General features: G+C 42.3%; 1 protein-coding gene across 1 annotated transcript; it reads left to right on the forward strand.

Annotated features, from left to right (window-relative positions):
• Nucleotides 1-474: 474 nt before the first annotated feature.
• On the forward strand, nucleotides 475-17,252 carry LOC311148667 (disks large homolog 1-like; the record flags this gene model as incomplete). The annotated part of the gene is made up of 4 exons (XM_084185650.1): nucleotides 475-481; nucleotides 691-817; nucleotides 16,822-16,978; nucleotides 17,136-17,252. The coding sequence occupies 4 exons, from the start codon at nucleotides 475-477 to the stop codon at nucleotides 17,250-17,252; spliced, it is 408 nt and encodes a 135-aa protein (XP_084041776.1).
• Nucleotides 17,253-23,982: the final 6,730 nt, after the last annotated feature.

The raw sequence follows: 23,982 nt of genomic DNA on the forward strand, positions 1-23,982 counted from the left end.
TTTGTTATTATTCACTTAAAACACTCCCTCCTGTCTCCCCACCACAATACTGGACTGATTAGGTTGTAGTTTGACTTTGACCAATCATAATGGGAAATGTGACATTGGTGGAAAACATTGGTTTAATCACTGTTCAGGTCACGTTCACATAGGCTCTTTCAAACCTGTCACCTATAAACATCTTTATCATAGATATTGGTCTCTTTTCTCACTTCAAGAAACTACAAGCATTGCTTATAGTTAATATACCTATGAAATAATATTTTATGTTATTATAATATTATAAAATATGATCCCTTATTTTTTATCAGCTCACTTCAGTTCTGCATTGTTGCCTATGGGCCAGCCCTGTCCAGTGCAAGGCGGAACACTCCCATATTCTACCTGGACAACGTTATTAATAGTTCTGTTCTGGTGCTTGCGCCATTATTGAAGGTCGACTTCATTTAAGGAGATTACCTCCCCCTGCCAGCCATGTGTTGTATAGTTTCCTGATTTGCCTCTGTCTGTCTACACCAGGGAAGGCTCAAGTAGAAAGTGAGCTATTAGCCTAGCGTAGCCTAGCTCCTCCCACACTAAGCAGCATTTTATTACAGTTTATCATAGCATTAGCTGCTAATGCTAACTTGCTATCTACACACTGAGGCTGAGACCCATTGTATACAGGTTGTGTGTGTGTTTTTTCTTTAGCATATTCCCCTGACAAGGACAACCATATCAGCCCGTCCAACTACCTTAGCCAGCCCCGTACCCCCGCCACGCCTGGACGCTACTCACCCATCCACAAGAGCATGCTGGGAGACGACGACGTCACAAGGTAAGCTGTGTGATAATGAATAGAGGCCATTTGACCACCTTTCTTTTACAAAGGGTTTCATGTTCATATGTTATGTTTTGTTCTAAGGCACTGCATCTCAGTGCTAACTGTGCCACTAGAGATCCTGGTTCGAATCCAGGCTCTGTCGCAGCCGGCCGCGACCGGGAGACTCATGGGCGGCGCACAATTGGCCCAGCGTCGTCCAGGGGAGGGAATGGCCGGCAGGGATGTAGCTCAGTTGATAGAGCATGGCGTTTGCAATGCCAGGGTTGTGGGTTCGATTCCCATGGGGGGCCAGTATAAAAAAATATATGTATTCACTAACTGTAAGTCGCTCTGGATAAGAGCGTCTGCTAAATGACTAAAATGTAAAATAAGAGAAAACTGAGGATGGATCAACAACATTGCAGTTACTCCACAATACTAACGTAATTGACAGAGTGAAAAAAGGACACCTTTACAGAATAAAACATATTCAAAAACATGCATCCTGTTTGCAACAAGGCTTTCAAGTTTCAAGTTTTAATGTCACATGCACACGTACAGTGAATTGCCTTTCTTGCAAACTCAAAACCCAACAATGCAATAATCAATAACAATGTAATACTAGAAAAAACTAAAGAGAAATAAGAAGAAATATGAAGAACACAATAAGTAAGTAAGTATACTACAGGGTCAGTTCCAATACCATATTTACAATGTGAAGGGATACTTTAGTGATGGAGGTACACATGTATAGAGGTAAGGTGACTAGGCATCAGGATATAAGATAAACAGAGTAGCAGCAGCTTGTATGTGAGTGGGTGTGCGTATGTGTAGAGTCAGTATAAATGTATGTGTATGTTATGTGTGAGTGAGCAGATGATGGAGTGAGTGTGTAGGGCCCTGTGAGTGTGCATAGCGACAAAAATGAAAATAAAAAGGTCAATAAGGATAGGATACAAGGTTAACTCAGATAGTCCATGTAGCTATTTTGTTAGCTATTTTTCCATCTTATTGCTTGGGGATAGAAGCTGTTCAAGAACCTGTTGGTGCCAGACTTGATGCACCGCTTGCCGTGCAGAAGCAGAGAGAATAGTCTATGGCTTGGGTGGTTGGAGTCTTTAACGATTTTCCGGGCCTTCCTACCACACCGCCTGATATATACTGAACAAAAATATAAACGCAACATGTAAAGTGTTGGTCCCATGTTTCATGAGCCCAAATAAAAGATCCCAGAGAAAAGATCCATAAGCACAAAAAGCTCTGAAATGTTGTGCACAAATTTGTTTACATCCCTGTTAGTGAGCATTTCTCCTTTGCCAAGGTAATCCATTCACCTGACAGGTTTGGCAGGAATGTCCACCGGAGCGAGAACAAGTATTTGATACACTGCCGATTTTGCAGGTTTTCCTACTTACAAAGCATGTAGAGGTCTGTAATTTTTATCATAGGTACACTTAAACTGTGAGAGACGGAATCTAAAACAAAAATCCAGAAAATCACATTGCATGATTTTTAAGTAATTAATTTGCATTTTATTGCATGACATAAGTATTTGATCACCTACCAACCAGTAAGAATTCCGGCTCTCACAGACCTGTTAGTTTTTCTTTAAGACGCCCTCCTGTTCTCCACTCATTACCTGTATTAACTGCACCTGTTTGAACTTGTTACCTGTATAAAAGACACCTGTCCACACACTCAATCAAACAGACTCCAACCTCTCCACAATGGCCAAGACCAGAGAGCTGTGTAAGGACATCAGGGATAAAATTGTAGACCTGCACAAGGCTGGGATGGGCTACAGGACAATAGGCAAGCAGCTTGGTGAGAAGGCACCAACTGTTGGCGCAATTATTAGAAAATAGAAGTTCAAGATGACGGTCAATCACCCTCGGTCTGGGGCTCCATGCAAGATCTCACCTCGTGGGGCATCAATGATCATGAGGAAGGTGAGGGATCAGCCCAGAACTACACGGCAGGACCTGGTCAATGACCTGAAAAGAGCTAGACCACAGTCTCAAAGAAAACCATTAGTAACACACTACGCCGTCATGGATTAAAATCCTGCAGCGCACGCAAGGTCCCCCTGCTCAAGCCAGCGCATGTCCAGGCCCGTCTGAAGTTTGCCAATGACCATCTGGATGATCCAGAGGAGGAATGGGAGAAGGTCATGTGGTCTGATGAGACAAAAATAGAGCTTTTTGGTCTAAACTCCACTCGCCGTTTTTGGAGGAAGAAGAAGGATGAGTACAACCCCAAGAACACCATCCCAACCGTGAAGCATGGAGGTGGAAACATAATTCTTTGGGGATGCTTTTCTGCAAAGGGGACAGGACGACTGCACCGTATTGAGGGGAGGATGGATGGGGCCATGTATCGCGAGATCCTGGCCAACAACCTCCTTCCCTCAGTAAGAGCATTGAAGATGGGTCGTGGCTGGGTCTTCCAGCATGACAATGGCCCGAAACACACAGCCAGGGCAACTAAGGAGTGGCTCCGTAAGAAGCATCTCAAGGTCCTGGAGTGACCTAGCCAGTCTCCAGACCTGAACCCAATAGAACATCTTTGGAGGGAGCTGAAAGTCCGTATTGCCCAGCGACAGCCCCGAAACCTGAAGGATCTGGAGAAGGTCTGTATGGAGGAGTGGGCCAAAATCCCTGCTGCAGTGTGTGCAAACCTGGTCAAGACCTACAGGAAACGTATGATCTCTGTAATTGCAAACAAAGGTTTCTGTAAAAAATATTAAAGTTCTGCTTTTCTGATGTATCAAATACTTATGTCATGCAATAAAATGCAAATTAATTACTTAAAAATCATACAATGTGATTTTCTGGATATTTGTTTTAGATTCCGTCTCTCACAGTTGAAGTGTACCTATGATAAAAATTACAGACCTCTACATGCTTTGTAAGTAGGAAAACCTGCAAATTCGGCAGTGTATCAAATACTTGTTCTCCCCACTGTATGTATGTATGTATACACTACCGGTCAAAAGTTTTAGAACACCTACTCATTCAAGGGTTTTTCTTTATTTTTACTATTTCCTACGTTGTAGAATAATAGTGAAGACATCAAAACTATGAAATAACACATATGGAATCACGTAGTATCCAAAAAAGTGTTCAACAAATCAAAATATATTTGGCATTCTCTCAACCAGCTTCATGGGTTAGTCACCTGGAATGCATTTCAATGAACAGGTGTCCCTTGTTAAAAGTTAATTTGTGGAATTTATTTCCTTCTTAATGCGTTTGAGCCAATCAGTTGTGTTGGGACAAGGTAGTGGTGGTATACAGAAGATAGCCCTATTTGGTAAAATACCAAGTCCATATTATGTCAAGAACAGCTCAATAAGCAAAGAGAAATGACAGTCCATCATTACTTAAAGACATTAAGGTCAGTCAATCTGGAAAATTTCAAGAACCTTCAAAGTTTCTTCAAGTACAGTCGCTATGATGAAACTGGCTCTCATGAGCACCACCACAGGAAAGGAACACCCAGAGTTACCTCTGCTGCAGAGGATACTTTCAGTAGAGTTAACTGCACCTCAGATTGCAGCCCAAATAAATGCTTCACAGAGTTCAAGGAACAGACACATTTCAACATCAACTGTTCAGAGGAGACTGCGTGAATCAGGCCTTCATGGTTGAATTTCTGCAAAGAAACCACTACTAAAGAACACCAATAAGAAGAAGAGACTCGCTTGGGCCAAGAAACACGAGCAATGGACATTAGACCGGTGGAAATCTGTCCTTTGGTCTGATGAGTCCAAATTTGAGATTTTTGGTTCCAACCGCCGTGTCTTTGTGAGACGCAGAGTAGGTGAACGGATGATCTCCGCATGTGTGGTTCCCACCGTGAAGCATGGAGGAGGTGGTGTGATGGTGTGGGGGTGCTTTGCTGGTAACAATGTCAGTGATTTATTTAGAATTCAAGGCACACTTAACCAGCATGGCTACCACAGCATTCTGCAGCGATACGCCATCCCATCTGGTTTGCGCTTAGTGGGACTATCATTTGTTTTTCAACAGGACAATGACCCAAAACACACCTCCAGTCTGTGTAAGGGCTATTTTACCAAGAAGGAGAATGATGGAGTGCTGCATCAGATGACCTGGCCTCCACAATCACCCGACCTCAACCCAATTGAGATTGTTTGAGATGAGTTGGACCGCAGAGTGAGGAAAAGCAGCCAACAAGTGCTCAGCATATGTGGGAACTCCTTCAAGACTGTTGGAAAAGCATTCCTCATGAAGCTGGTTGAGAGAATGTCAAGAGTGTTCAAAGCTGTCATCAAGGCAAAGGGTGGCTACTTTGAAGAATCTCAAATATATAATATATTTTGATTTGTTTAACACTTTTTTGGTTACTAAATGATTCCATATGTGTTTTTTTATCGTTTTGATGTCTTCACTATTATTTTACATTGTAGAAAATAGTAAAAATAAAGAAAAACCCTTGAATGAGTTGGTGTGTCCAAACTTTTAACTGTTACTCAGATCCATTGACTTTTTCCACATTTTGTTATGTTACAGCCTTATTCTAAAATGTATTAAATTGTTTTTCCCCCTCATCAATCTACACAATACAGCATAATTACAAAGCAAAATCAGGTTTTTAGACATTTTTGCACATTTATAAAAATAAATAAAAAGCAGAAATATTACATTTACATAAGTATTCAGATCCTTTACTCAGTACTTTGTTGAAGCACCTTTGGCAGCGATTACACCCTTGAGTCTTCTTGGCCATGACGCTACATGCTTGCCACACCTGCATTTGGGGAGTTTCTCCCATTCGTCTCTGCAGATCCTCTCAAGCTCTGTCAGGTTGGATTGGGAGTGTCGCTGCACAACTATGTTCAGGTCTCTACAGAGATGTTCGATCAGGTTCAAGTCCGGGCTCTGGCTGGGCCACTCAAGGACATTCAGAGACTTGTCCCAAAGCGACTCCGGAGCACAATTGGCCCAGCGTCGTCCAGGGTATGGGAGGGAATGGCCGGCAGGGATGTAGCTCAGTTGGTATAGCATGGCGTTTGCAACGCCAGGGTTTTGGGTTCGATTCCCACGGGGGGCCAGTATGAAAAATAAAAATAAAAATAATGTATGCACTCACTAACTGTACGTCGCTCTGGATAAGAGCGTCTGCTAAAATGACTGAAATGTAAATGTAAATGTTGTCTTGGCTGTGTGCTTAGGGTCATTGTCCTTTGTAAGGTGAACCTTCGCCCCAGGCAGAGGTCCTGAGCGCTCTGGAGCAGGTTTTCATCAAGGATTTCTCTGTGTTTTGCTCCGTTCATCTTTCCCTTGACCCTGACTAGTCTCCCAGTCCCTGCCGCTGAAAAACATCCCCACAGCATGATGCTGCTGCCACCCCCATGCTTCACCATAGGGAGGGTGCCGGGTTTCCTCCAGACGTGATGCTTGGCTTTCAGGCCAAAGAGTTCAATTGTGGTTTCATCAGACCAGAGAATCTTGTTTCTCATGGTCTGAGAGTCCTTTAGGTGCCTTTTTGCAAACTCAAAGCAGGCTGTTATGTGACTTTTACTGAGGAATGGCTTCCGTCTGGCCACTCTACCATAAAGGCCTGATTGGTGGAGTGCTGCAGAGATGGTTGTCCTTCTGGAAGGTTCTCCCATCTCCACAGAGGAACTCTGGAGCTCTGTCAGAGTGTTTGTCATGGAAATTACCACCAGGGACACATGAAGTCAATATTAATTGAATATTTTTTAATTATCAGCCAGCTGGAGAGGTTCCAAAAAACGTAATGCATGATAGTACACGTCGGTTGGGAGCGCCGTCGGGGCAGTCCCGTTAGTTCTCTTATATACTGCATACACAGACAAGTTATATTTGCATGATTTACAATATTCATAATTCATAATTAATTCATAATTAACTTTTGGTTCATGCATGTGACCGACCTATACCTCACAAGGCTTCTTCGCTCCAAGCTGAGAGCTTGAAACTGAGACACCCCTTTCAGTTCTCAAAACAATGTTCAGGGCATACTGCCAAATTCTTATACTGATAGTGCGGATTCCTTCCAGGCACGATCAGTTCAGTCACTTGCATGAACTAGTTGGTTATTAGAAAAGCACAAACATAACATTTTCCTTCACATGACCATCAGGTTCTTGGTCACCTCCCTGACTAAGGCCCTTTTCCCCCCGGTTACTCAGTTTGGCTGGGCGGCCAGCTCTAGGAAGAGTTTGGTGGTTCCAAACTTCTTCCATTTAAGAATGATGGAGGTCACTGTGTTCTTGGGGACCTTCAATGCTGCAGAAATGTTTTGGTACACTTCCCCAGATCTGTGCCTCGACACAATCCTGTCTCGGAGCTCTATGGACAATTCCTTCGACCTTATATAGACAGGTGTGTGCCTTTCCAAATCATGTCCAATCTATTGAATTTACCACTCCAGTCAAGTTGTAAAAACATCTGAAGGATGATCAATGGAAACAGGATGCACCTGAGCTCAATTTCGAGTCTCATAGCAAATGGTCTCAATTATATAAGTAAGGTATTTCTGTTTTTTATATTTAGTACGTTTGCTAAAATTTCTAAAAACCTGTTTTTGCTTTGTCATTATGGGGTGTGTAGATTGACTAGGGAAAAATAAATAATGTCATCAATTTTAGAATAAGGCTGTACGTAACAAAATGTGGAAAAAGGGAAAAAGTCTGAATACATTCCGAATGCACTGTACATAGGGCAGCAGCCTCTAAGGTGCAGGGTTGAGTAACCGGGTGGTAGCCAGCTAGTGACAGTGACTAAGTTCAGGTCAGGGTACTGGGTGGAGGCCGGCTAGTGATGGCTATTTAACAGTCTGATGGCCTTGAGATAGAAGCTGTTTTTCAGTCTCACAGTTCCAGCTTTGATGCAGTTATACTGACCTCACCTTCTGGATGATAGTGGTATGAACAGGCCAAGGCTCGGGTGGTTGATTATCTTTTTGGCCTTCCTGTGACGTATGGTGCTGTAGATGTCCTTGAGGGCAGTCAGGGTGCCCCCGGTGATGCGTTGGGCAGACTGCACCACCCTCTCGAGAGCCATGCGGGCGGTGCAGTTGCCATACAAGGCGTTGATAGAGCCCGATAGGATGCGCTCAATGGTGTATTTGAAAATGTTTGTGAGGGTCTTAGGAGCCAAGCCCAATTTCTGTTGTGCCTTCTTCACCACGCTGTCTGTGTGGGTGGACCATTTCAGATTGTCAGTGATGTGAACGCTCCCTGGAATATTGTCGGGCCCCGGGGCCTTGCGGGTGTTGACCTGATTAAATACCTTTTTCACATCGGCCTCGGAGAGCAAGATCACCCAATCCTCTGGGTCAGTGACGGTCCTCACACCCGGCACGATGTTGTTGTTGTCAGATTGTTGTAGTATGATTTGATCTTATTTTTATTTTGTTCGTTTGATGACTCTGCGGAGGTCATAGCGGGACTTCTTGTACTTCTTCCTGTCCCCAGTCATAGCCTCAGGGTTGTCTGCAATAGCCCTGTGCGCGGTAGCCCTGTCCTTTAGTTTAGCTCCAACCTCCGTGTTAATCCAGGGCTTTTGATTGGGGAAGCAGCGAACCCTCACCCTGGGGAAAACGTTGCCGACACATTTTCTAATGAAGCCGGTGATGGAGGTAATTAGCTCATCAATGTTATCGGCGGAGACTCTAAACATATTCCAATCAGCGCTAGCAGAGCAGTCCTGTAGCATAATCTCTGATACCGAGTCATGGGTACTTCCTGTTTTGCTTGTAAACAGGAAGCAAGAGTTCGGAGTCATGATCTGATTTGCCGAATGGCGGACGAGGCAGGGCTTGTATGCTTGCTTGTGGGTATAATAACAGTGGTCTAGGACTTTATCGACCCTAGTGGCGTTGGAGACGTGTTGATGGAAGTTGGGCATCAAGTGTCTTAGTGAGGCGGAATTAAAATCGCTGGCATCCAGAAAAGCAGCCTCTGGATGGAGGTTTTCTTCCTTGTTTATAGACTTGTAAAGTTTGTTAAGTGCCAGCTTGTTATTTTTCTTATCCTGACGTGGAATGTATACAACAGTCACGATAACAGCTGAAAACTCCCTCGGGAGGTAGAAGGGTCGGCATTTGACCATCAGGTTTTCCAAGACGGGTGAACAGTGGGTCGACACTTCCACCGCGCTGGAGTTAGCACACCAGTTGAAGTTGATGTAGACGCATACCCCTCCCCCCTTCGATTTCCCCGACTCCACTGTCCTGTCCGCCCGGTGATTGGAGAATCCATCGAGTTGGATAGCTATTGGGGGTATCTTGTCCGAGAGCCATGTTTCAGAAAAGCAATATTGCAGTTTTGGTAGCAAATCCGCGATCGGAGGTCATCCATCTTATTATCGAGTGACTGTACATTGACCAGTAGAATGGAGGGAAGAGGTGGCCGGTTTTCCCTTCGCCTTAATCTCGCCAGGATCCCCTCCCTCTTACATTTACATTTTTTAAAACATTTTAGTCATTCAGCAGACGCTCTTATCCAGAGCGACTTACAGTTAGTGAGTGCATACATTTTTCATACTGGCCCCCCGTGGGAATCGAACCCACAACCCTTGCATTGCAAGCGCCATGCTCTACCAACTGAGCTCTTGCCTCTGTAATGCCAGCGTTTCCTCTTGGGTAGCCTGAAAATTGGGTCGGAATTAGAGAGAGATCCCAGGGCATATGAGTCGAAGTTGAATCCAGAATTGGGGTAAGTAACTGCTGATCTGATGTTCAAAAGTTATTGTCGGTTGTAAGAAATAATACATTTCGTGAAAATGAAGTAAAAATAAACTACAAAATAATCACAAAATAGCAACGTTGGGTCAGAGCTTGCAAAACGGCGGCCGTCCAGTACGGCGCCATCTTGTTAAACTTTTTGTCCTGAGTACAAAGTGTTATGTTTGGGGCAAATCCCATACAACACATTACGGATTACCACTCTCCATATTTTCAAGCATAGTGGTGGCTGCATCATGTTATGGGTAAGCTTGTAATCGGTAAGGACTGGGAAGATTTTCAGGACAAAAAAGAAATGGAAAGGAGCTAAGCACAGGTAAATTCCAAGAGGAAAACCTGTCTCAGTCTGCTTTCCACCAGACACTGGGAGAGGAATTCACCTTTCAGCAGGACAATAACCTAAAACACAAGGCCACTCTACACTGAAGTTTCTTACCAAGAAGACAGTGAATGTTCCTGAGTGACCGAGTTACAGTTTTGAATGAAATCTGCGTGAAAATATGTTAAGACTTGAAAATGGTTGTCTAGCTATGATCGACAACCAATTTGACAGAGCTTGAAGAATTTTGAAAAGAATAATGGGCAAATATTGTACAATCCAGGTGTACAAAGCTCTTAGAGATTTACCCAGAAAGACTCACAGCTGTAATCACTGCCAAAGGTGATTCAAACATGTATTGACTCAGGGGTGTGATAAATTAGATATTTCTGTATTTCATTTTCAATAATTGAGCAAAAATGTCTAAAAAACTTTTTTTCACTTTGTCATTATGGGGTATTGTGTGTAGATGGGTGAAAAAAATAATATTTCATCAATTTTGAATTCAGGCTGTAACACAACGAAATGTGTAATAAGTCAAGGGGTATGAATACTTTCTGAAGGCACTGTATCTCCTCCTCCTCATCTTTCTACTACTCCTCCTCCAGCCATCCCTTTCTCTGTAAGTCTCCAGCTATCTACCCCCTTCTTTCCCTCACTCTCCCACTCTTGTTCTCTTTATCTTCTTTACACTCTCTCTGTCTCTGCTAACTCTCTCTCCCTCTCTCTTCTCCCTCTCTATGCCCCCTCTCTCTCCGTCTCTCTCTCTGCCCTCTCTCTCTCTCCCCCCGCTCTCTCTCTTTATCTCTCTGCCCTCTCTCTCTCTCTCTTGCTCTTTCTGCTTCTGGAGTTGGCAGATAAAGTTATGAAAGATGAATGGTGTTGAAGGTAGTGGGAGGGCAGCTGTGTAACTCCTGGGGAGATATGTCTGGGTGGCAGGGAGGTGAGCCAGATAAAAAGAGAGATGGAGAGAGAGAGAAAGATGGAGTGCAGGGCTAAGCTCTGGTCACCTTGGGCAGCTTTCTCCTGCCACAGCCAGAGACATACATGGCTGTCATAAGTAGGAACAGACTGCCAGGCCACAGCAGGAACCACAGCAGTCCATCTCTGTATCTCATCCTCCTGGACCTTACAGACAGAGGCAGACACTAAATAGAATGTATATATATATATATATATATATATATATATATATATATATATATATATATATATATATATATATATATATATATATATATATATATATTCTAGACACACAAACCCACACACACAGGATTAGACACACACACACAGGCAGACAAACACACACTCCGAAGTGCGCTGCCAATTGTCTTGTCTCTCTGCTTAGCTCCCTCTCCATGCTCCCCGTTGCCGTGAGCAATGAAATGAGAAAGAAAACAGAGAAAGAGAGCGAGAAAGAAAGAGAGGAAGAATGTTTGCCCATAGATGACATTCCGACAGGCTATATGAAATCCTCCGATCAAAGCCAGTGTTTTGGTGAGCGTGGTGTGGTTGTTTAGGATGCAGTTGAGAGAGAGAGGCGAGGGAGAGAGCACCCAGGCTACTCCGTAGAGAGAGAAGAGACAGAGAGAGAGATGGATGGATAGGTAGTGAAAGAAAGCGGTACAGAGAGAGAGATGGATAGGTAGGGACAGCGAGATGTATGGAAAGAGAGATATACTCCAGCCGTCTATGTGTATTGAGCCCTTGGAGGCTCCCCCTCTCAGCTAAACATCTAAACCTCTTACCATTGGCAGCATGGGACAGTTACTAACTTCTATCTGGGAAACTTACGTATTTTACCTATGAAGTACACACAGGCACGCATCTTGGCTTTTGTATGTGTCTGTCTATGCGTGCGTGTGTGTGTGATATTTAAAGGTAGTGAGGGAATCAGGCAGTGGGTAGGGTCACGATGGGGTGAGGGAGTGAGTGTTGTCTGGGGATATGTCGATGTTGCCTCAGGTCACGTGCATATTTGCCTGTGTGCTTTACCATATTTAATCCACTTTAATGGAAGGAGCTAAGGCCGGGGCCCATCGGACGGAACAGCGTCACCCAACAGATGTCACGTTGGTTACCGAAACCCGCATGGCAACGTCATCCGCATCCAGGACCCGATCAATAGCTGAATTTCCTTTTTTATAAATCGAATAAGCTTTCAAATCCAGCCCTCTCACCATATCCACTGTCTAATGCTCATTTTCTCTCATTGTGCAGAGAGAAGCTGGATCCTGTAGAAAGGCTGGCATGCGATCCCATATGATTATGTTGTCCCTGTATAACATATTCTTATTGATGTTGAATACTATTTGATGATCAGCTAATGATAATATTAGAGTCTGAATGATATTCTGGTGTTGATATGTCAGTATCATGCACCAATGTAATATTTATTTTATTAACATTTATTTAAACAGGGAGTCACATTGAGATAAAACTATTTTACAAGAGAGCCCTGTATACGTTTACAAATAAAAACTCAATACATAAATAAAACACAAAGGGCCCTACAAAACACACTATAATAAAACACATAATACAAAACATTAAATATATTTAAGAAAAGCAATCGCATTCTGTAACATAAAAGTCTCCAATCAATAATTTAAAATGCCTGAAAGGCACCGGAATATCTCATTGCAAGGAATTCTGCATATTGTTCCACACATAAGGGGCAAAAAAACTCAAAGCTGATTTTCCCAATTCTGTGGAGACCAAAGGGATCTCCAGAGTTATCCATCCGTGAGAACGGGTTTGGTCATTTGTACATCTAAAATTAATCAATGACATAAATGTACAGAGGAAGTTTCTGCAAGACTGCTTTGTAAATAAATAAATAAAACATGTATTGCTGAATGGAATACTGAGTCCAATGGTTTCAAAACAGAATGTTGCCATAGTCTATTACAGGAAGAAGCGTTGTTTGAACAATCTTCCTTATATTTTCAAAACTGAGGCAGGATTTATTTCTATATAAAAAAACAATCATAGATCTCAGCTTCTTTGTCAAGTTTTCAATGTGTGTTTCAAAAGACACTTGTCATCAATCCAGATACCCAAGTACTTATAGTGAGAAACCTGCTCAATTTGGGCTCCATTTGGAGTGCAAATACGCAAATCCTCAGGGTCAACATCACGAGACCTAGAGAACAGCATAAACTTGGTTTGATTTGCATTTAACACCAATTTAAGATCAGTAAGTGATTTTTGGATTGAGTCAAAATCATGCTGAAGGTCACAAATGGCCTACTGCACTGAAGAGGTACAGGAATAAATAACTGTCATCTGCGTAGAGATGAATGTTACAGGTGTTAACAGTATTTCCAATGTCATTTCTATACAACGTGAACAACAATGGCCCCAAAATCGAACCCTGGGGTACCCCTTTAAGTACTTCAAGAAATGTGGATTTAACCCCGTCTATCATAATAGCTTGGGTTCTGTCACTAAGATAATTCTGAAACCACAAACAGGCATCAGTGCCAAGGCCTAACACAGACAACTTACTCAATAAGATAGAATGGTCAACTGTATCAAAAGCTTTTGACAAATCTATAAATAGGGCAGCACAATTCATCTTAGCATCCAAAGCATTGACAATACCATTTACAACTTATGTGGTTGTATTAATAGTACTGTGTCCTGGTCTAAACCCTGATTCAAAATACAGTTCACAGATAAAAAATAAAGAAGTTGCACATTCACCAAGGATTCAAGAATCTTAGCAAGAAAGCCTTGATATGGGACGACAGTTATCAAGATCACAACAATCACCTCCCTTATGTAGTGGCAGCAAATAAGCTGATTTCCACACTTTAGGAATATTTCCTGATAACAATGTTAAATTAAGCACACTTGAGCAGACCTGGATCCAAATGGTGGGCCAATGTAGATTTCTTTAATATCTAATGCCAACAACACATCAAGGACTACATTGTCTGTGAATTGCTGAAAGAAAAAACCCTGTCCGACATGTTCAATATTTTTCAGTAAAATCCCCCCCATCAACATCCAGTACATTGTCACAGTGAGTAGGTTTTTGAATTCTATCAAAGAGAGAGCCTGCAGAAATAAAATGTTGATTAAATTCATTAATTATATCAATTTGATCAGTAATAGGGCCAGACTCTACATTAATTTTTAAGGGAAGAGTGGAGGAAGTACAACCCATTAATGATTTCACAGTTTTACAGAATTTATATGGATTTCCAGTACAGTCAGCTAGAGTGTTAATATAATAATCAGACTTTGATTTCTCAATTTTCAGAAGGATTGCCAGTCCCGGCCTGAGTCAATACTTTTAGCCATGGCCCAGGCAACATCTCTATTGCGTATGAACTCAGATAATTCAGGGGTTAACCAAGGGTTCAATCTATTTTGAACTCTCAATTTTTTAAACAGGGCATGCTTATCTGCAGTGTTGTTAAAAACAGTAATAAAGTGATTTATAGCCAATTCAGAATCCGGTATAGCTAAGATACCATTAAGATCACAATGGTAGAGATCATGTAAAAAAGCTTGTTCAGTAAAAAAAAAAAATCCTAACACTAATACAAACAATAGGACAGTGATCACTAATATCCAGGGAGAAAACACCACTAGCCACAAATGTCTCTGAAGTATTTGTAAAAATAAGGTCAATTATTGTTGATTTAGTATAATCCCTCAGATTTGGACGTATGGGTTTAGTAATCAACTGAGTGATGTTTAGGTCATTACAAAAATCCTTTAAACAGGATTTGTGGGTTCCCCAGGACAGGTTAAAGTCACCTACGACAAACATCTCAGCAGTAGAAAATGAAGCTATTAAGTCAGTGAGACTAGTTAACAAACATTTCTTAGCGGAGGGAGGGCGGTAGACTCCCAGAACAGTTACTTTAGAATTAGAACCTAGTTGAAGACTTAAAGCTAGAAATTCAAATTGTTTAGGACTGGACAAAGCCTTTAAAAGACACACAGAAAGGTTACTTTTTGTATAGATCGCAACACCACCACCTTTGCCCATTCTATCAGCCCTGAAAACTTTAAAACCATCAATAGTAACCTCAGAATCCACGATTTTCTCAGATAACCATGTTTCTGATCAAATAAAAATATCTGGATCCGCCTGGGAAGCCCAGATCTCATTTTTGGCAAAAGTCTGCGAACATTTATGTGTATGAATTTCAAACCTTTTCTGGCTTTGAAATCACCTGGAGTGTCAATAAAAGCTGGATCATTACCTGCCAACCTATTATTGATAACCAAAGGCTGCATAGCAATGGAAATTAAATTGTCAAAATTAACCCAAATCCGCCCTACATATTGTTTATCTATCACTGTTTGCTGGGGGTGTTGAGACGTAATAATGGTAGGGATTACCTGAGACAGCAGCGGCTTCACTTTACAATACAAATGAGTACAAATGCGAATGGCAGTACCCTTCTTTCTAGCCATAGCAGGGCTAGTAAAAGAGCATTAGAGTCCATTTCTTTGAGCTGCCTTGTAGTGGTTAGATAGTGTCCACGCGCCAAGGTGATTTGGGTGAATTCCGTCATCCCTGAAAAGTTTTTTTCTGTTTCCAAAAGGTATCAAAATTGTCGATAAAAGTAATGCCTGCGGCTCGACAGAAGACTTTCAGCCAGTCATGGAGTGCTAGCAGTCCACTGAATCTGTCACTTCCATGACCCAGCGGAGGAAAAGGGCCAGAGATTAACGGACACTTCTTTAAGTCTTTCAGCTCCATACATTTTCCCTGACACCCAAAAGTACTCGTTACATTTTGAATGCTTAGCAGGACAGGAAAATGGTCTGATTCACACACTTATCAAGAGAACATCCCTGGTCATCCCTACTGCCTCTGATCTGGCGGACTTACTAAACACATGCTTCGTTTGTAAATTATGTCTGAGTGTTGGACCATGCCCCTGGCTATCTGTAAACTAAAAAAAAACTAGAAAAAGGTTGACTTTATATAAGGAATAAAACATTATTTATACTTGTACCTTAACTTTTGATACTTAAGTATATTTTAGCAATTACATTTACTTTTGATACATAAGTATATTTTAAACCAAATACTTTTAGACTTTTCCTCAAGTAGTATTTTACTGGTTGACTTTTCACTTTTACTTGAGTCATTTTCTATTAATAATAAAAATAATATGCCATTTAGCAGACGCTTTTATCCAAAGCGACTTACAGGTATCTTTATCTTTTACTCAAGTATGAAAATTGGGTACTTTTGCCACCACTGCGTGAAGTGTAATGTAAAATGGACTCGGGATAGTGAAGTAATGATGGTGAATATAAAGGCACAGCATAGCAGTGTCCTCTGCTGGCCGCTCCTGTGCTTGCTTAAATTCCCTTTCTGAAGAAGTAATAGACCTGGGGTACTCATTTGAGAAGGTCCAGTCACACAAATTTCCTCGGTGGCAATGGTCCGGATGTATATTGTCATTTATCGGTGTTGTAACAAATCCCCACCTCGCAATCCATGCGACCCCCAACTGTTCAAATTGTTCACACCCCTCTTGTTGGCAGAGAGAAAAATGTAGCCAGTTTTAAAACTAATTTCCTGCAATACTACAAATGTTCCATGTCTTATGTGTGTTCATATGATACCAGTGAGACCCCCAGTCCGTATTGACCACGTTCTGGGTCCTGGTCGTGGTCCGCCTATTGGGTATGACTGTAACAGACCAAACAGCCATGTGTAATGTCCACGATCACCACTAGGGGGAATGCTACGTCCAATAATAGGACTGGAGTGACTAAAATGCACCTTTTGGGTCTGGGCTTCGACTTTGTGTGTGTATCAGTGTGTAACAGGGTGTACTGTATGGAACATAGGTGTGTATGTTCTGATTTCATGGGTTGTACTTGTACTACACTGTGGCTGTACAGGACCAACCTCTAACAATGTGTGTGTAATGGAGAGTGTGTAACAGTGTATATATTTATGTGTGTGTTTCAGGGAGCGCAGGAAGGTGGTGTTACACCGTGGATCTACAGGCCTGGGTTTTAACATAGTAGGAGGAGAGGATGGAGAGGGAATCTTCATCTCCTTTATCCTGGCTGGTGGACCTGCTGACCTCTGTGGAGAGTTCCGGAAAGGAGACCGCATCATCTCAGTAAGAACACACACACACACACCGAAACGTGATAGTCTCTTATTGATTTCTGGTGATTTATGAGTATTATTGACAAGGTTAGATTGACTGTAGATCTCCATTGACATGCCTTGGGTCTCTGTTAATTTGCTGTTCATTGATCAATCTGTGTGTGCAGGTGAACGGGGTTGACCTCCGCAGTGCGACCCATGAGCAGGCTGCTGCAGCTCTGAAGAACGCTGGACAGACGGTCACCATCGTAGCCCAGTACAGGCCAGAGGGTGAGAAATACTAATACTCCTACTACCGGTACAGAGTCAATGTGCGGGGCACCGGTTAGTCATGGAGCCTGATGTGAGTGTGATCTGTGATGTGAGTGTGCTGTCCCCCATGGTAACCGTAGAGTCACAGCTCTGGTAAACAGGTTACACACAATGATTGGGTTATCTACTCCGATGTCATGGCAACAGGATCCTCTAAGGTGGGGAGAGAGGTGAGAGTGGGCCTCCCTGGCAGGAGTGAAAGCCATTACACACACACACACACACACACACACACACACACACACACAGCCTCATTACACTGAGTGAGGTAAATTGTGTTCCATTTCAGAATAACTAAATTAAAACTACCTGGAACTACCTGAAAATAAAGGCTTTCATCTCAGTCCAACTACAGGACAACACTCCTCCTAACAAGGGCTTCTATGCTGCCTGCCACTGACATGAAAGTTCTTTCTCCCTTCACTACGATTGGGTTACAGATTGGACACTGCATGGCATGCTGATATTCCATTGGTCTATGGTACCTCAGCTCAGGTTAAGTTTCTCACCTCTGTGGGTGTTTTGTTTGCTCTGCATATCATTACCCTTTACTGTTTGTGGTCTGTCCACACTTGTTTCGGCCCTCCAAAGGTAGAGGGGTTTTAAAGGGGTTTAGTGATTGTCAGATATGGCCCTGACCAGAGGTTCAACCTTGACCAGGCCTCATTAAATCACCATTACCACTATTACCACTCTCTCTCTCTCTCTCTCTCTCTCTCTCTCTCTCTCTCTCTCTCTCTCTCTCTCTCTCTCTCTCTCTCTCTCTCTCTCTCTCTCTCTCTCTCTCTCTCTCTCTCTCTCTCTCTCTCTCTCTCTCTCTCTCTCTCTCTCTCTCTCGCTCTCTCGCTCTCTCGCTTTAGTGTGTTCCCTCAGGCCACTACTCCACTATCACATAATTGCAATACAACATCCATGTGTAGGTGTGTGTAGAGTGTGTCTCTTCACAGTCCCCGCTCTTCCACAAGGTGTATTTTTACCAGTTTTTTTTTTTTATCTCATTCTACTGCTTGCATAAGTTACATGATGTGGAATAGAGTTCCATGAAGTCATAGCTCTATGTAGTACTGTGCGCCTCCCATAGTCCGTTCTGGACTTGGGGACTGTGAAGAGACCTCTGGTGGCATGTCTTGTGGGGTATGCATGGGTGTCCAAGCTGTGTGCCAGTATTCCAAACAGACAGCTCGGTACATTCAGCTCGTCAACACCTCTCACAAAAACAAGCAGTGATGAAGTCAATCTCTTTTCCACTAGTCTAGGTGCGACAAAATTAGGGCCTGTAGGACCTGCCTTGTTGATAGTGTTGTTAAGAATGCAGAGCAGCGCTTAATTATAGACATACTTCTCCCCATCTTAGCTACTGTTGTATCAATATGCTTTGACCATGACAGTCTACAATCCAGGGTTACTCCAAGCAGCTTAGTCACTCAACTTGCTCAATTTCCACATTATTCATTACGAGATGTCGTTGAGGTTTAGGGTTTAGTGAATGATTTGACCCAAATACAATGCTTTTAGTTTTGGAAATATTCAGGACTAACGTATTCCTTGCCACCCATTCCGAAACTAACTGCAACTCTTTGTTAAGTGTTGCAGTTATTTCAGTTACTGTAGTAGCTGACGTGTATAGTGTTGAGTCATCCGCATACATAGACACACTGGCTTTACTCAAAGCCAGTGGCATGTCGTTAGTAAAGATGGAAAAAAGCAAGGGGCCTAGACAGCTGCCCTGGGGAATTCCTGATTCTACCTGGATTATGTTTGAGAGGCTTCCATTAAAGAACACCCTCTGTGTTCCGTTAGACAAGTAACTCTTTATCCACAGTATAGCAGGGGGTGTAAAGCCATAACACATACGTTTTTCCAGCAGCAGACTATGATCGATAATGTCAAAAGCCGCACTGAAGTCTAACAAAACAGCCCCCACAATCTTTTTATCATCAATTTTTCTCAGCCAATCATCAGTCATTTGTGTAAGTGCTGTACTTGTTCAATGTCCTTTTCTATAAGAATGCTGAAAGTTTGTTGTCAATTGTTTACAGTAAAATAGCATTGTATCTGGTCAAACACAATTTTTTCCAATAGTTTACTAAGGGTTGGTAACAGGCTAATTGGTTGGCTGTTTGAGCCAGTAAAGGGGGCTTTACTATTCTTATGTAGCGGAATGACTTTTGCTTCCCTCCAAGCCTGAGGGCACACACATTCTAGTAGGCTTAAATTGAAAATATGGCAAATAGGAGTGGCAATATCGTCCGCTATTATCCTCATCAATTTTCCATCCAAGTTGTCAGACCCCGGTGGCTTGTCATTGTTAATAGAAAACAAGAATTTGTTCACCTCTTCCACACTCACTTTACGGAATTCAAAAATACAATGCTTGTCTTTCATAATTTGGTCAGATATACTTGGATGTGTAGTGTCAGCAATTGTTGCTGGCATATCATGCCTAAATATGCTAATCTTGCCAATGAAAAAAATTATTAAAGTAGTTGGCAATATCAGTTGGTTTTGTGATGAATGAGCCATCTGATTCAATGAATGATGGAGCTGAGTGTGCCTTTTTTCCCAAAATTTCATTTAAGGTGCTCCAAAGCTTTTTACTATCATTCTTTTTGTCATTTTTCCTTGTTTCATAGTGTTGTTTCTTCTTCTTTTTATTCAGTTTAGTCACATGATTTCTCAATGTGCTATACGTTTGCCAATCGGTTGTGCAACCAGACTTATTTGCCATTCCTTTTGCCTCATCCCTCTCAACCATACAATTTTTCAATTCCTCATTAATCCATGGGGATTTAACAGTTTTTACAGTCATTTTCTTAATGGGTGCATGCTTATTAGTAACTGGAATAAGCAATTTCATAAATGTGTTAAGTGCAGTGTATGTTTGCTCCTTATTACACACCACGGACCAACATATATTATTTACATCAACAACATAGGAATCACTACAAAACTTATTGTATGACCTCTTATTATTAGGCCCAGCCTTTGGAACTTTGGTTTTCCTAGATATGGCTAGTATATTGTGATCACTACATCCAATGGATTTGGATACTGCTTTCAAACAAATCTAATTCCTGTACTGTTTGTAACCACCCTGGTAGGTTGACTGATAATCTGAACCAGGTTGCAGGCACTGGTTACAGTTTGAAGCTTTCTCTTGAGTGGGCAGCCTGATGACAGTCAGTCAATATTTAAATCACCCAGAAGGTATACCTCTCTATTGATATCACATACATTATCAATCATTTCACACATGTTAGCTAAATGATGTAAATGTAATGTTATCCAGATACTGACTGTTAGCACTTGGTGGTCTAAAGCAGCTTCCCACCAGAATTGGCTTTAGGTGAGGCAGATGAAACTATTTAACATGAGATCCTCTCTAATCTTCACAGGAATGTGGTTCTGTATATAAACAGCAACACCTCCACCATTGGCATTTCTATCTTTTCTGTAAATATTATAACCTTGTATTGCAACCACTGTATCATCAAAGGTAGTATCTAAGTGAGTTGCAGAGATAGTCAAAATATGAATGTCATCTGTTACTAGCAAATTATTGATTTCATAAACCTTGTTTCTAAAGCTACATATGTTAACATGGGCTATTTTGAGAACTTTTCTTCTGGGATGCTTACTTGTTTTTATTGCTTTACTGGGAAGCTTAGCAGCAGTAGATGTGCTCATGTTCTTTATGTTAGTGCACGGTGAGCTGCACACAGTGGACTGCCTCCTCGGGTACACCGGCTAATGGGGTTCCTTAATAAATAGAAATAACAGACGCAACATCTTCACAACAACTTTGTCAATATGACTTGCCCATGATAACTTACCATCCAATGTTATACCTAGGAGTTTAGCTTCCTCAACTTGCTCAATGGTCACACCCTTTATGCACAACTCCAGTTGAGGTTTAGGTCTTAGAGAATATCTTGAACCAAATATCAAAGGCTGCACTGAAATCTAACAATACAGCTCCAACTATCATCTTATTATCAATTTATTTTAACCAATCATCAGTCACCTGAGTCAGTGCAGTACAAGTTGAGTGCCCTTCTCTATAGGTCGTTATCAATAAAACGTCACAATACGGTGCAGAGTGTTTGATTTGACTACTGGGGTGTAAGGAGTCCCCCAGCTCTGCTAAACCATTAAAAACGACGTGCCGTTTTCAAGGGATTGTTAAATAAATGTTATAACTATTTGGTTGTAATGTCATCATCTCTTGAAGAGCATAGTCAGAACAACACATTTCAGATTTTTCCACATTTAGCTCTATCATCAGAGTTATACAGCATGTAACTGCATGCTTTTCATGATCAGTAAACATCAATTGATCATGTAATTTCAGATATGTGAGGGTAGCCTATCCTTTTGGCATATAGTTAGCTAGCTAGCTAAGCAAACAACGTGTCATTTAGCTTGCTTCATCAGAGATTAGGCTTTTGGAAAGAACTTGACATCGGCAAGTCTTCATCCTGGTAAAGTTGTCAGTCGGACTACTGCCATCACCACTATAGATGGCAAGCAAATCAAACAATATTTGGATGTAGCCATCTAGTTTCTCCCCTGAACGCTTGTTAACTAGCCACATTGACGTGATCTGTTATTATTAGCTAGCTAGACAATTTGACGTGGTCCATCAATCAATGTAACCTGTCCTGTCTATCAGCAGCAATCGTGATTAAACAGTTTTTAAAACAATGTCGAAAAGGGGATGTTAGCTAACTTCACTAGGCAAGCCTACATTGGTTGGAGAAAAAAGTACATTAGGTCTACTTACCACTATATGTTTAGCCAACTTTACATCGTTTCTACAGGTAGGTTGCAATGTAAACATTACCAGCTAACAGTACATTGGTAAATGCGCCCTTCTGCCGCTTGACAGGCAGAGCCCACAAAGGATGTGAAATTAACTTAACCACTCATACTTGTCAGGTATATTTCACTTTTATATCACTCAAATATCCAAATAATGAATGGTTCGCCAATATTGAGAGATATTGTGAGGCTATCCACACATATCTGAAATGACATGATCAATTGATGTTTACTGATCATGAAAAGCATGTATACAGTGCATTCAGAAAATATTCAGAGCCCTTGACTTTTTCCACATTTTGTTACGTTACAGCCTTATTCTAAAATGGATTCAATTGTTTTTTCCCCTCATCAATCTACAAACAATACCCCATAATGACCAAGCAAAACATTTTTTATTTTTTACATTTGCAAATGTATTAAAAATTAAAAACTGAAAAATTACATTTACATAAGTATTCAGACCCTTTACTCAGTACTTTGTTGAAGCACTTTTGGCAGCAAATACAGCTTTGAGTCTTCTTGGGTATGACGCTACAAGCTTTGCACACCTGTATTTGGGGAGTTTCTCCCATTCTTCTCTGCAGATCCTCTCAAGCTCTGTCAGGTTGGATGGGGAGCGTCGCTGCGCAGCTATTTTCAGGTCTCTCCAGAGATGTTCGATCGAGTTCAAGTCCGGGCTCTAGCTGGGCCACTCAAGGACATTCGGAGACTTGTCCCGAAGCCACTCCTGCATTGTCTTGACTGTGTGCTTAGGGTCGTTGTACTGTTGGAAGGTGAACCTTCGCCCCAGTCTGAGGTCCTGAGCGCTCTAGAGCAGGTTTTCATCAAGGATCTCTCTATACTTCGCTACCATTCATCTTTCCCTCGATTCTGACTAGTCTTCCAGTCCCTGCCACTGAAAAACATCCCCACAGCATGATGCTGCCACCACCGTGCTTCACCCTAGGGATGGTGCCAGGTTTCCTCCAGACGTGACGCTTGGCATTCGGGCCAAAGTGTTCAATCTTGTTTTCATCATACCAGACAATCTTGTTTCTCATGGTCTGAGAGTCTTTAGGTGCCTTTTGGAAAACTCCATGTGGGCTGTCATATGCCTTTTAATGAGGAGTGGCTGCCATCTGGCCACTCTACCATAAAGGCCTGATTGGTGGAGTGCTGCAGAGATGGTTGTCCTTCTGGAAGGTTCTCCCATCTCCACAGAGGAACTCTGGAGCTCTGTCAGAGTGACCATCGGGTTCTTGGTCACCTCCCTGAGGTGGCTGTGTGTCGTGACTCCCACATGGTGCCTGGGTGTGACACGCTTTTTTCATGACTGCTAAATCCGTTCCCTTCCCCTGAGTGGCGCCTCCTGTCCACTCAGAGGTGTCCGTGTGTGTGTGTTCCATCGTGTCCAGTGTGTGTGTAATTATCATCCCAGTGATCTCATCTCTGCCCTAGTGTGTGTGTGTTTGTGTGTTTACGTGTGTATGTGTCCTGCTCACATGGCGACGCTGTTGTCCGATCACTGATCCTCAGCAGCACTTCCTTAGGCTGGCGTTCTCCACTTCCTGCCAACGCTATGGGGAGGAACACACAGACACACACACTTCTTTCCGATGCTATGGGCATGCCATGACAGGGCAGGATAGAAGGAAGGGAGGAGAAGTGAGAGGTGGAAGAGTAGGAGGTGAAGGGAAAGAAATGGAGCGAGAGGTGGAGTAGAAGGAAGGGAGGGGTAAGAGATGAATTGTATGAGGGATGAGGAGATGGAGGGAAAGAGATGGAGGTGTATTAGATGGAGGGGAAACAGCAATTAGACTGCACCTGACTCTGCACAGCATAGAACAGCACAGAACAGCGCTACGGGGATGCATCTTTTGTGTACGTTGCCACTCTCCT

This window comes from Coregonus lavaretus (assembly GCF_964263955.1).
Source record: "Coregonus lavaretus genome assembly, chromosome: 21".
NCBI classification, from domain to species: domain Eukaryota; kingdom Metazoa; phylum Chordata; class Actinopteri; order Salmoniformes; family Salmonidae; genus Coregonus; species Coregonus lavaretus.